Raw genomic sequence first — 11402 nt, 5'->3', positions numbered from 1 at the left:
GGCCGGGCGCGGTGGCTCAAGCCTGTAATCCCAGCACTTTGGGAGGCTGAGGCGGGTGGATCACGAGGTCAAGAGATCAAGACCATCCTGGTCAACATGGTGAAACCCTGTCTCTACTAAAACTACAAAAAATTAGCTGGGCATGGTGGCGCGTGCCTGTAGTCCCAGCTACTCAGGAGGCTGAGGCAGGAGAATTGCCTGAACCCAGGAGGCGGAGGTTGCGGTGAGCCGAGATTGCGCCATTGCACTCCAGCCTGGGTAACAAGAGCGAAACTCCGTCTCAAAAAAAAAAAAAAAAAATTAGCTGGGCAAGGTGGCACACACCTGTAGTTCCAGCTACTCAGGAGGCTGTGGGAGGAGAATCACTTGAATCCGGGAGCCAGAGGTTGCAGTGAGCCAAGATCACGCTATTGCATTCCAGCCTGGGCGACAAGAGCCAAATGCCGTCTCAAAAAAAAAATAATACATTCAAATAATTCAAAAGTTTAAAAAATGTACACTGTGTATTTTATTTTGTGACAGCTATATAGCATTTACAATTTATTAGGTATTATAAATAATCTATAGATGATTTAAAGTAGTTGGGAGAATGTGCATAGATTAGATGCAGAGGTTACACTATTTTATATAAGAGACTTCACTAGCTGCAGATTTTGGTATCCTTGAGGGGTGCTAGAACCAATCCCCCATGGGTACCTAAGTATGACTGTATCCACTCAATCTTTGGAGGTATCACTAGCAGCCAACAGTTTGTTTGCATGTATTTCTAGAGTTTCTTTTATTTACATGTTATACTATAGCAAGTTTTCTTTGCCAACCATAAATACGATATAAATTCCTGTTGTGTCTTTGTTTTCTTAGAACATAAGACTCGGCCTCACTGAGTTGTGACTTGAAAGCTCTGCCTCATTGTTGTCTCCCTTCAGGATTAGTGAAGAGGAGGACCTGCACCTGGGGACGTCGTTTTCTGCAGAAACCAACCGAAGGGATGAGGACGCAGACATGTAAGTGTCAGTCTGTTTGGCTGTGAGCAACTGGGGCTGGACTCCAGTCAGAATCCAAGATATTTAGTCACAGGTGACAGTTCTAGAATTTTCTAGAAGACGTCTAAGTTGGCCCTTCTCTTTCTACCTCCCAGCTTAAGAACTTTGAAAACCTCTTAAAAGTTCTTTTCAGGCTGGGTGTGGTGGCTCACGCCTGTAATCCCAGCACTTTGGGAGGCTGAGGCAGGCAGATCACCTGAGTTCAGGAGTTCGAGACCAGCGTGACCAACATGGAGAAACCCCATATCTACTAAAAACAAAATTTGCTGGCTGTTATGGCAGGCACCTGTAATCCCAGCTGCTTGGGAGGCTAGGGCAGGAGAATTGCTTGAACCCAGGAGGGGGAGGTTGTGGTGAGCTGAGATTGCCCCATTGCACTCCAGCCTGGGCAACAAGAGTGAAACTTCATCTCCCTCCCCCCAAAAAAAGTTCTTTTCAAAGGTGGTTCTATGACTGGTAATATTTCCCCAAAACATTGCAGGGATAAAACATAGGCTTGCTCACTTTTTATTTTGCCAGCAAGGCATTGGCAACTATCATCTTTCTGTCTTCAAAGAATCTTATACATCATAACACCAATAGATTAATAGACCATAATCTCATAGGTTGGTGCTCCTTTAAGTGGAAAATTTCTAACTTGATGAAAAAACTTGGGTTATTTTTTTATTTTTCTCGTTTCTCCATGGACCGTCACTGGTCTGTGGGACAGTGTTGGGGACCATTTAGAGGGCACCTGGTATGTGTTTCCCACCCCTCCCTGACACGTGTGGGTTTCTACTTCAGGATGAAATACATTGAGACAGAGCTAAAGAAGAGGAAAGGAATCGTGGAACATGAGGAACAGAAAGTGAAGCCAAAGAATGCAGAGGACTGTCTTTATGAACTTCCAGAAAATATCCGCGTTTCCTCAGCAAAGAAAACTGAGGAGATGCTTTCCAACCAGATGCTGAGTGGCATTCCTGAGGTGGACCTGGGCATAGAGTATGTTTCAGACCCCCTAGGCAGAAAACACAGTGCTTTCCAGTTAAAAGTTATGGGGGACAGGTGTGGTGGCTCATGCCTATAATCCCAGCACTTGGGAGGCCAAGGCAGGAGGATCACATGAGGCCAGGAGCTAGAGACCAGCCTAAGAAACATAGCAAGACCCCTGTCTCTACAAAAAATTAAAAAATTAGATGGGCTCTCACTTGAGCTCGGAGTTGAGGCTACAGTGAGCCATGATTGAACCACTGCACACCAGCCTGGATGACAGAGCAAGACCCTGTCTTAAAAAAAAAAAAAAAGGCTAGACATGGTGACTTGTGCCTGTTATCCTAGCTCTTTGGGAGGCCAAGGTGGGAGGATCATTTGAGCCCAGGAGTTCGAGACCATCCTGGGCAATGTAGTGAAACCCCATGTTCTTATCTGTGTCCTTAGAATCCTACAAACACAAACGAGAGTGTGGCAGGTTGTTGTTAGAAGTTTCGCTGAAGGCTTGGTCAGAGTAGTAAGGGTCCCTGACTGCTGAAAGCAAAAGTGGTCCTTTAGCCTCTGTTGACAGCTGTTCAGCTGGACCAGGCCCTTTATTCTCCTGTTTTCTTCTAGCAGGAGCCATGTTAAAGGCTCACCCATCCCTTCTCCCCATGATCCTTCTTTCATTTTGACTACAAAATATCTACTTTAAAAGGGGATTGTCACGGGAGAAGTGCAATTGTCAGAATCATCTTTTAGTACAGTCAGAAGCTGGGAGGCTTCTGGGCTCTTTTCTGGCCTTGCAAACTTTGAGCCAGAAAAAGTTTTTGATGGCCTTGATGGTTTGAGGCGCACCAGCCAAATCTTTGGCAGGCTGGCCCTCTATTGGAATTTGACGTTTTTCTCAGGATGAGACTAGTGTTACAGGGTTTTGGAAGGGAGATCACAGAGGTAAAGTGATCTTTACCCAAAATGCCTAAGGCATTTTACTCCTCTGAAGCTCAATTTGCTCTTGATCAGAAGAGCAGAGTAACTGGTTCTCTGGTGTGAGAATGGGACTACAAGTGCCCTTGGTATACTGGAGAGCTGTGCCCCAGGACACGTGATTTTCTTATCGTGTGGCTGGGCTGCCAGCCTCAATGCTCATTTCTGTCTGCGTAGTAAGGTGCTATGATCTTACAAGTGGTGTGGTTTTCTTTCTCTCTATAGTGCTAAAATAAAAAATATCATTTCCACCGAGGATGCCAAGGCCCGTCTGCTGGCAGAGCAGCAGAACAAGAAGAAAGACAGCGAAACCTCCTTCGTGCCTACCAACATGGCTGTGAATTACGTGCAGCACAACAGATGTAAGCCCCTCGGGGAGAGCAGTCTTGCCCCCCCTCCCCTGTTTGGGTTGAGGTCCCTAGGAACCTCATGTTCTGTCTGACGTGTCCCCTGGTCTCTTTTGGTTCAGTTTATCATGAGGAGCTCAACGCGCCCATACGGAGAAACAAAGAAGAGCCCAAAGCCCGGCCCTTGAGAGTAGGCGACACGGAGAAGCCAGAGCCTGAGCGTGAGTGCAGCAAAGGCATCAGGGCTGCCTGGAGTGCTCAGTGCTGTGGGGGGCCCATGGAGGCAGGGTGCAGCGGGGGCAGGGCAGAACTTGGCATTGGAGCTGAGGCATCTGGACCATGACTATGTGCCTTCCCCTTTCTAAGGCTCAGTTTCCTCATCTATAAAATGGGAATCCTAATAGGACCTACCTCTTAGGATTGCTCTGAGAATTTGCTATCAAGCATACTGTCTCATATTCTCAAGCACAGCAGAGACTCAAGAAGTTAGAAAATTTCAATAAGGACAAATAAATTAAAAGCTATTCATAAAGTTACCTGGGTGTGGCAGCGCACACTTGTAGTCTCAGCTGCTGGGGAAGCTGGGGCAGGAGGATCACTTGAGACTAAGAGTTCAAGGCTGCAGTGAGCTATGATTGGACCACTGCACTACAGCCTGGGTGAAAAAGTGAGACCACATCTTTTTTTTTAAAAAGAAAAAAAAAAGGTATCGGCCGGGCGCAGTGGCTCACACCTGTAATCCCAGCACTTTGGGAGGCTGAGGTGGGCGGATCACCTGAGGTCAGGAGTTCAAGACCAGCTTGGCCTACATGGTGAAACCCCGTCTCTACTAAAAATAAAAAAAATTAGCCAACTTTTTGGTGGCACATGCCTGTAATCCTGGCTACTCGGGAGGCTGAGGCAGGAGAATTGCTTGAACCTGGGAGACTGAGGTTTCAGTCTCACTGCACTCCATTGCCCCACTGCACTCCAGCCTGGGCAAGACTCCGTCTCAAAAAAAAAAAAAAAAAAAGTATCGGCCTGGCGCAGTGGCTCACTCCTGTAATCCCAACACTTTGGGAGACTGAGGCAGGCAGATCACCTGAGGTCAGAAGTTTGAGACCAGCCTGGCCAACATGGTGAAAACTCTAAAAATATAAAAAATATAAAACCTACTAAAAATATAAAAATCAGCTGGGCATGGTGGCAGGTGCTTGTAATCCCAGCTACTCAGGAGGCTGAGGCAGGAGAATCACTTGAACCTGGGAGGTAGAGGTTGCAGTGAGCTGAGATCGTGCCATTACACTCTAGCCTGGGCGACAGGGCGAGACTCGGTCTCAAAAAAAAAAAAGGAATAAAGGTATCTACCGAGGCCCTACTCTGTTCACTGGGTTAGGCGCTGGGGCTCCTGTGGGGAAGGAAACAAGCAGTTGTCCTTTCCTGCAGGGAGTAAAGTCTAGCAGTGGGTTCCAGCAGAGCAAACCGCCTTTCCTGTTCTTTCCTTCTCAGGGTCCCCTCCTAGCCGTAAGCGTCCTGCTAATGAGAAGGCAACTGATGACTATCATTATGAGAAGTTCAGGAAGATGAATAGGCGGTACTGAGCTGTGCAGAGTGGGCTGTGAATTCTGCCTTCCCTCCCTACATCCCTCCCACGAGAAATGGCTTCCTGGGCAGAGCGTGCTCATCTGCCAGCAGACAGCTCTGGAAACAGACTCTATTCGTCCCTCTGCTTACCTGCTGGATTTGTCAAGCACGAAATTTATAACTTTTGGAAACAAAACAATATGTAATTGTCCACCTGGGGGCAAACTCTATTCTTGTGAGCATTATTAAATCTTGTTTTTAAATATATTGACTTTCTCTTAATATTTGCCCTGGGTCAGGAAGAAACTGTGTTCATAGTGTGATAATATCCTTTAGATTGTTATGCATCATGTCTTCTGCTTTCACATATCTGGGATGGAGTCAGAAATGCTGCCTCCATTGATTACAGTGGGTCCAGCTGACAGAAAAATCAAGGATGAGATGAGGAGGATACTGGTGTTTTCTGACCTTTACAAAATTACTTGTTTTCATTAAAAAAGAAAAAGCAAAAACTATGTTTCTTATTACTATTAGAATTTAATTATTAAATACAAAACGAGTCCAACCTTACTGTTTGTATTATGTTTCCTCATACGAACGTCAGGGAATGTTGTCAAAGCTCAGGGTTTGGGTAGTGCAAATGTCAAGCTGAATTACCAAGACGGGTTTTCATTTCAAAAGTCATGGACATGCTGCAACCTGCTGTCAAGTACCTTCTTACCTATGCCCTCATTTTTCCTGAGGCATCTACATGGGTCTGGAAGAGGACAGAGCAGATCAGCTGACTTCTGGGGGTTAGAGCAGGAATTGTGGTTACAGTGGTTTGGCCCAGGAGTCAGATCTGAGCCCAGCTCACAGCTTACTAATTGTAGCCTTGGACAGATCCTTTTCACTCTTAGCCTCAGTTCTGTCATCTGTGATGTTGGGAACCAGCCCAACCCTGTGCGTGGGTGCCCCATGTCCCGGCAGTGACACGGGAATGAGAAATAAAGACACAAGGATAGAATTTTAAAGCAGGGGTCCAACGCACTCTTGTGGGGTGATCTGTGTTGGCATAGAGCTCTGGGCTCCAAGCGCTTTTATGAGGTATCTTGTTAATATTGCAGGCTGTGGGGAGGGAGGTTGAGGAGGAAGACAGCTGGAGGAAGAGCACGTCTGCAGCATTCAACAGCATGCTAAGGAGACAGACTTTATCACCCATTGTCTATACAGGTATTTTGGCAAGAGAGGTGCAGCAGATAAGGCACCACAAGGTCTGACCACACCCAGTGCATCAAGGGGCTTCTATCTCCCCCGCATTGTGGACACACAGCAACTGGAATTGCTCCATATTGTGCGAACATACAGCCTGTGGCGTTCTAGTGTCTCTGCCTTACAAGGCTTTCCGGCCTTACTAGCACCCATCTGCGAAGACCCTCCCGAGTCTTCTGAGCAGATGTTGCATTTCCTTCCCAGAGTCTTTTGCATAAGCTCCCTTTACAAGATCCTTAAACAAACTCTATGTTGGGAAGATATGTGTGACCAAAGCAGTTTTTCCCGCTCTGCCTCCGCATCGCAGTGTTCCGCGGTTCTAGGGCGCTCTCAATGGTCTTTACCACAGGCCTCCTGTTACTGCTTGGTTTCACTTTTATTTTACTGCACCATAGTTTGGATGTGATCCGTGGTGCAAATCTCAGTATATAAAACGCAAAGCAAGCTTGTAATCATTTAACTATAAGTGACACAGGTCTGCCCCTTGCCATCTCTTCCCACACATGGGGGACGTCCTTCCAAAGAGTACAGTATAGAAGGGAGGGGAGGAGAGTGAGTGTACAGTGGGGAGACTTGATGAACACTAACACTACCTCAGTCAAGTGATCAAGTCAGCGCCAACAGTGATAAGGAATGTTGACGGTAAGAACCCTCCCTTGGTAGGATGAGTTGAGCATAGCACTTTACCTCTGTGATTGTCCTTCCAAAACCCCATAATGCTAGTCGAACCCTGAGAAAAACATCAGATTCCAATAGAGGGCCAGCGTACCAAAGATTTGGCCAGTACTCCTCAAACTGTCAAGGTGATCAAAAATAAGAGGCAGAGGCCAAGCACGGTGGCTCACGCCTGTAATCCCAGCCCTTTGGGAGACCAAGGGGAGTGGATCACGAGGTCAGGATATCAAGACCAGCCTGGTGAACATGATGAAACCCCGCATCTACTAAAAATACAAAAATTAGCCAGGCATGGTGGTGTGTGCCTGTAATCCCAGCTACTCGGGAGGCTGAGGCAGGAGAATTGCTTGAACCCGGGAGCCAGAGGTTACAGTGAGCTGAGACCACACCACTGCAATACAGATTTTAAAAAGTAAATAAAAATAAAAGGCTGAGACACTGCCACTAACAAGAGTCTAAGACATGACAACTAAATGTAATGTGGTATCCTGAATGGAAACTGCCAGGTCTCCATACGCAAGCCTGGAGCCTGAAAGTCTGAAGTCCTGCTTGCCTTGGCTGATGTCTCCCACCCGCAGCCTGCGTTCGCCATTGTCCCCGATCGCCCCGCTTCCCCAGACAAGCCCCTCACTCAACCCTGCCATCTTAACTGTTCTTATGATAATGTAAATACCTCTCACCCAACCCTGCCATTGTAACTTAACTGTGGTCATGTATACTTCCTTGCCTCTACCTCCCACCACTGTAACTGATCTTACTCTGCAACACCCCCGCCCCCCTCAAAAACTACCCAACCCTATAAAACCAACTTCTATCCCACTGCCCTTTGCTAATGCCCTTTTCGGCCTTAGCCCACCTGCACCCAGGTGAATAAACAGCCACGCTGCTCACACAAAGCCTGTTTGGAAGGTCTCTTCATTCAAAACGCCGGTTTTTCAACAGAAACCTGGAGCAGAAAAAGGCATTAAGTAAAAGAAAGGAAATCCGAATAAACTGTACACTTTAGTTAATAATATAACAACAATGCTTCATTAACTGTAACAAATGTAGCACACTAACAATTTAAGATTTTAGTAACGGGAAATTGCAGGGAGGGATGGCACATGGGAACTCTGTATTATCTTCTCAATTTTTCTGTAAATCTGTTCTAAAAACTAAAGTCCATTACTTTTTTGGGGGGAGGGAACAGAGACTCACTCTGTCGCCCAGGCTGGAATGCAGTGGTGCGATCTCAGCTCACTGCAACCTCCGCCTCCCAGGTTCAAGCGATTCTCGTGCGTCAGCCTCCCCAGTAGCTGGAACTACAGGTGCACACCACCACACCGGCTAATTTTATATTTTTAATAGAGACGTGGTTTCACCATGTTGGTCAGGCTGGTCTGGAATTCCTGACCTCAGGTGATCCACCCGCCTCAGCCTCCCAAAGCGCTGGGATTACAGGCGTGAGCCACCACGCCCGCAAAAATAACGTCGATTACTTCAAACAAACAAAAACACGTGGCCGACAGGGGCAGTGCAGAACAGACTTTCCGGAAGCAAAACAAGGCTTTGTCCCGAACAAAGATGGCGGCCGCCGGCGTCGGTAGGAGGGCTGCCCTGAAGAAAGATGGCCTCCGCGGCAGGAGGAACCGGAAGCGCGGGTCTGGCGGCGGCACTAGTGCGCGGTCGGCGCCAGAACGCGCAGGGCGGCGCGGGTCCGGGCATGAAGCTGAGCCGGGCCGCCCTGGGCCTGCTGCTGCTGGCGCCGTCCGTGGTGCAGGCGGTAGAGCCCATCAGCCTGGGACTGGCCCTGGCCGGTGTCCTCACCGGCTACATCTACCCGCGTCTCTACTGCCTCTTCGCCGAGTGCTGCGGCCAGAAGAGGAGCCTCAGCCGGGAGGGTACGATGGGGAGGGGGCTGGAGGCTGGGGCTGGGCGATGGCACTAGGGCCAGGCCAGGGCCAGGGGATGGAGGCTGGGGGATGGGCGATGGCACTAGGGCCTGGCCGGGATAGGGGTCAAATCCCAGGACGGCCGGGCCTGGGCAGAGCTGAGTCCACGGGGGCCGAACCCCGGAAGCCGAGCGGCCCGCCTGCAGCATGAGGCCTGGCTCCTTGGCCACGACCACAGACGGGCCGGACTTCAGTCGGTGCCCTGAGGAGCCGGGCTGCAGGTTGGACTGCTTCACGCCAAGCTGGGCGGGGGGGAACCGGTGGTCACTTCCCTCCGAAGAGGGTTCTGCCTCCTTTCTAGCCTAGCGAGAGACAGGAAGGATGGTGAGGACTCTTCCTGAGCCGACAGGAGCGGCCAAACTGCCTCCTTTCCTCGCTCTGCCCTGGGGTCGGAGGAGCAGCACAGGAGTTAGGGTTGCAAACTGGTGGCTGTGGCATTGGCACCGAGGCCCTTTTCGGGAAGGAGCCGCGCCAGGGCTTTAGAATAGGCAGGACCAGCAAAGGGAGAGCCCCCAGGACCGCCGTCCCCACTGGGCCAGGAGCTTACAGACCGCAGTACTTGAGGTTTCCCAAGGTGCTTGAAGAGCGCCTGGGCGGCTTTGCTGCCTTTCTCATGGGCTGTAGATATGGCTACATTTTGCCACTGTTTCTTCCCCACTCCTGATTGCCTTTGTCTTTCCAGCGCTGCAGAAGGATCTGGACAACAAGCTCTTTGGACAGCATCTTGCAAAGAAAATCATCTTAAATGCTGTATTTGGTTTCATAAACAACCCAAAGCCCAAGAAACCTCTCACCCTCTCCCTGCATGGGTGGACGGGAACCGGCAAAAATTTTGTCAGCAAGATCATTGCGGAGAATATTTACGAGGGTGGTCTCAACAGTGACTATGTCCACCTGTTTGTGGCCACACTGCACTTTCCACATGCTTCAAACATCACCTTGTACAAGGCGAGGATGGACGTTTGGGACCCTTTCCTGGATGTCGTGGGGTTTGGGATGTCTTTGTTGTGGGATGAGATTTGGGAATTCTGTGTTGAATGAGTCCTGAAAATGGTTCACATCTCAGTTCCCCTTTGAAAGGTGTAGAAATTACAGAGAGTTTGAGCTGCACAGAGCAGTTAACACCATCAAAGCTACATTGTGGTGGGTTCTGGAAACAGGTCCAGTGAGTATGTACGGTCATGGAATTTTAGAGGCGGGGGCATGATCAGATCCATCTTAGAGATCATCACATCTCACTCCTTTTCTTTCTTTTTGTTTTCTTTTTGTGTGTGTGAGACGGAATTTCTTTCTTGTCGCCCAGGCTGGAGTGCGGTGGGGTGATATCATGTCATTGCAACCTCCACCTCCCAGTTCAAGCAATTCTCTTACCTCCGCCTCCTGAGTAACTGGGATTACAGGCATGTGCCACCACACCCAGCTAACTTTTGTATTTTTAGTGCAGATGGGGTTTTGGCAAGTTGGCCAGGCTGGCCTCGAACTCCTGACCTCACGTGATCCGCCTGCCTTGGCCTCCCAAAGTACTGGGATTACAGGCATGAGCCACCATGCCCAGACACATCTCATTTATTTTGTGAAAGAGGAAACATGTAGCAAGTCCTAAGTTTGTTGAACCTACTGCCTCCAAACTGCTTTTTTTTTTTCTTTGAGACAGGGTCTCACTCTGTTGTCCAGGCTGGAGTGCAGTGATGCCATCTTGACTCACTGCAACCTCCGCCTTCTGGGTTCGAGTGTTTCTCCTGCCTCATCCTCCCAAGTAGCTGTGACTACAGATGTGCACCACCATACCCAGCTAATGTTTGGATTTTAGTAAAGACAGAGTTTCCCCATGTTGGCCAGGCTGGTCTTGAACTCCTGACCTCAAGTGATCCGCTCACTTCAGCCTCCCAGAATGCTAGGATTATAGGCGTGAGCCACCTCACCCAGCCGCAAACTGCTTTTATGGTTGATCTCACTGATCAGCAGCTTGGGCTTTGGCAGCAGACAAACCTGGATTTGGGTCCTAACTTTCCTAGCTCCATACTCTTGGGAAAGTTGCCTGATCTGAGACATAGGTTCTGACTTACAAAATGTTGCTTGTAACAGTCCAGGGAGCTCTGTCAAGTGTGTAACATGTGCCTGGTGCATGTTACAAACAGATGTTAACTGTTGCCTTGTAAATCCTGTAACAGACCTGCAAGATGGGCAAAACAATCAGTTCTTTTTTTATTTTGTTTTATTTGAGGCTGAGATCTTGTGTGGTTCAGGTTGGAGTGCAGTGGCGCGATCTTGGCTCACCGAAAACTCTGCCTCCTGGGTTCAAGCTGTTCTGCCTCAGCCTCCCAAGTAGCTGGGATTACTGGCGCCTGCCACCACACTCAGATAATTTTTGTATTTTTAGTAGAGATGGGGTTTCACAGCCGGGCGCGGTGGCTCAAGCCTGTAATCCCGGCACTTTGGGAGGCCGAGGCGGGTGGATCACGAGGTCAAGAGATCGAGACCATCCTGGTCAACATGGTGAAACCCCGTCTCTACTAAAAATACAAAAAAATTAGCTGGGCGTGGTGGCACGTGCCTGTAATCCTAGCTACTCAGGAGGTTGAGGCAGGAGAATTGCCTGAGCCCAGGAGGCGGAGGTTGCGGTGAGCCGAGATCGCGCCATTGCACTCCAGCCTGGG

The 11402-nt window shown here is 49.0% G+C and overlaps 2 protein-coding genes across 2 annotated transcripts in view; both read left to right on the top strand.

Moving 5' to 3' along the window:
• CUNH9orf78 (chromosome unknown C9orf78 homolog) overlaps nt 1–5458 on the top strand; it is an 8202-nt gene extending 2744 nt beyond the window's left edge. Inside the window, exons 5-9 of the mRNA XM_032257593.1 lie at nt 927–1004; nt 1827–2024; nt 3204–3340; nt 3448–3546; nt 4814–5458. Of these exons, the coding sequence (XP_032113484.1) occupies nt 927–1004; nt 1827–2024; nt 3204–3340; nt 3448–3546; nt 4814–4905 (604 nt within the window). The 3' untranslated portion in view covers nt 4906–5458. The remainder of the gene's footprint in view (nt 1–926; nt 1005–1826; nt 2025–3203; nt 3341–3447; nt 3547–4813) is intronic.
• A 2893-nt stretch (nt 5459–8351) lies between these two features.
• TOR1A (torsin family 1 member A) overlaps nt 8352–11402 on the top strand; it is an 11878-nt gene continuing 8827 nt past the window's right edge. Inside the window, exons 1-2 of the mRNA XM_032257563.1 lie at nt 8352–8694; nt 9428–9693. Of these exons, the coding sequence (XP_032113454.1) occupies nt 8421–8694; nt 9428–9693 (540 nt within the window). The 5' untranslated portion in view covers nt 8352–8420. The remainder of the gene's footprint in view (nt 8695–9427; nt 9694–11402) is intronic.

Source organism: Sapajus apella, unplaced genomic scaffold (genome assembly GCF_009761245.1).
Source record: "Sapajus apella isolate SASKATOON/1434 unplaced genomic scaffold, GSC_monkey_1.0 scaffold97, whole genome shotgun sequence".
In the NCBI taxonomy this organism is placed as follows: Eukaryota; Metazoa; Chordata; class Mammalia; order Primates; family Cebidae; genus Sapajus; species Sapajus apella.
This window is presented reverse-complemented; position numbering and strand designations above follow the sequence as displayed.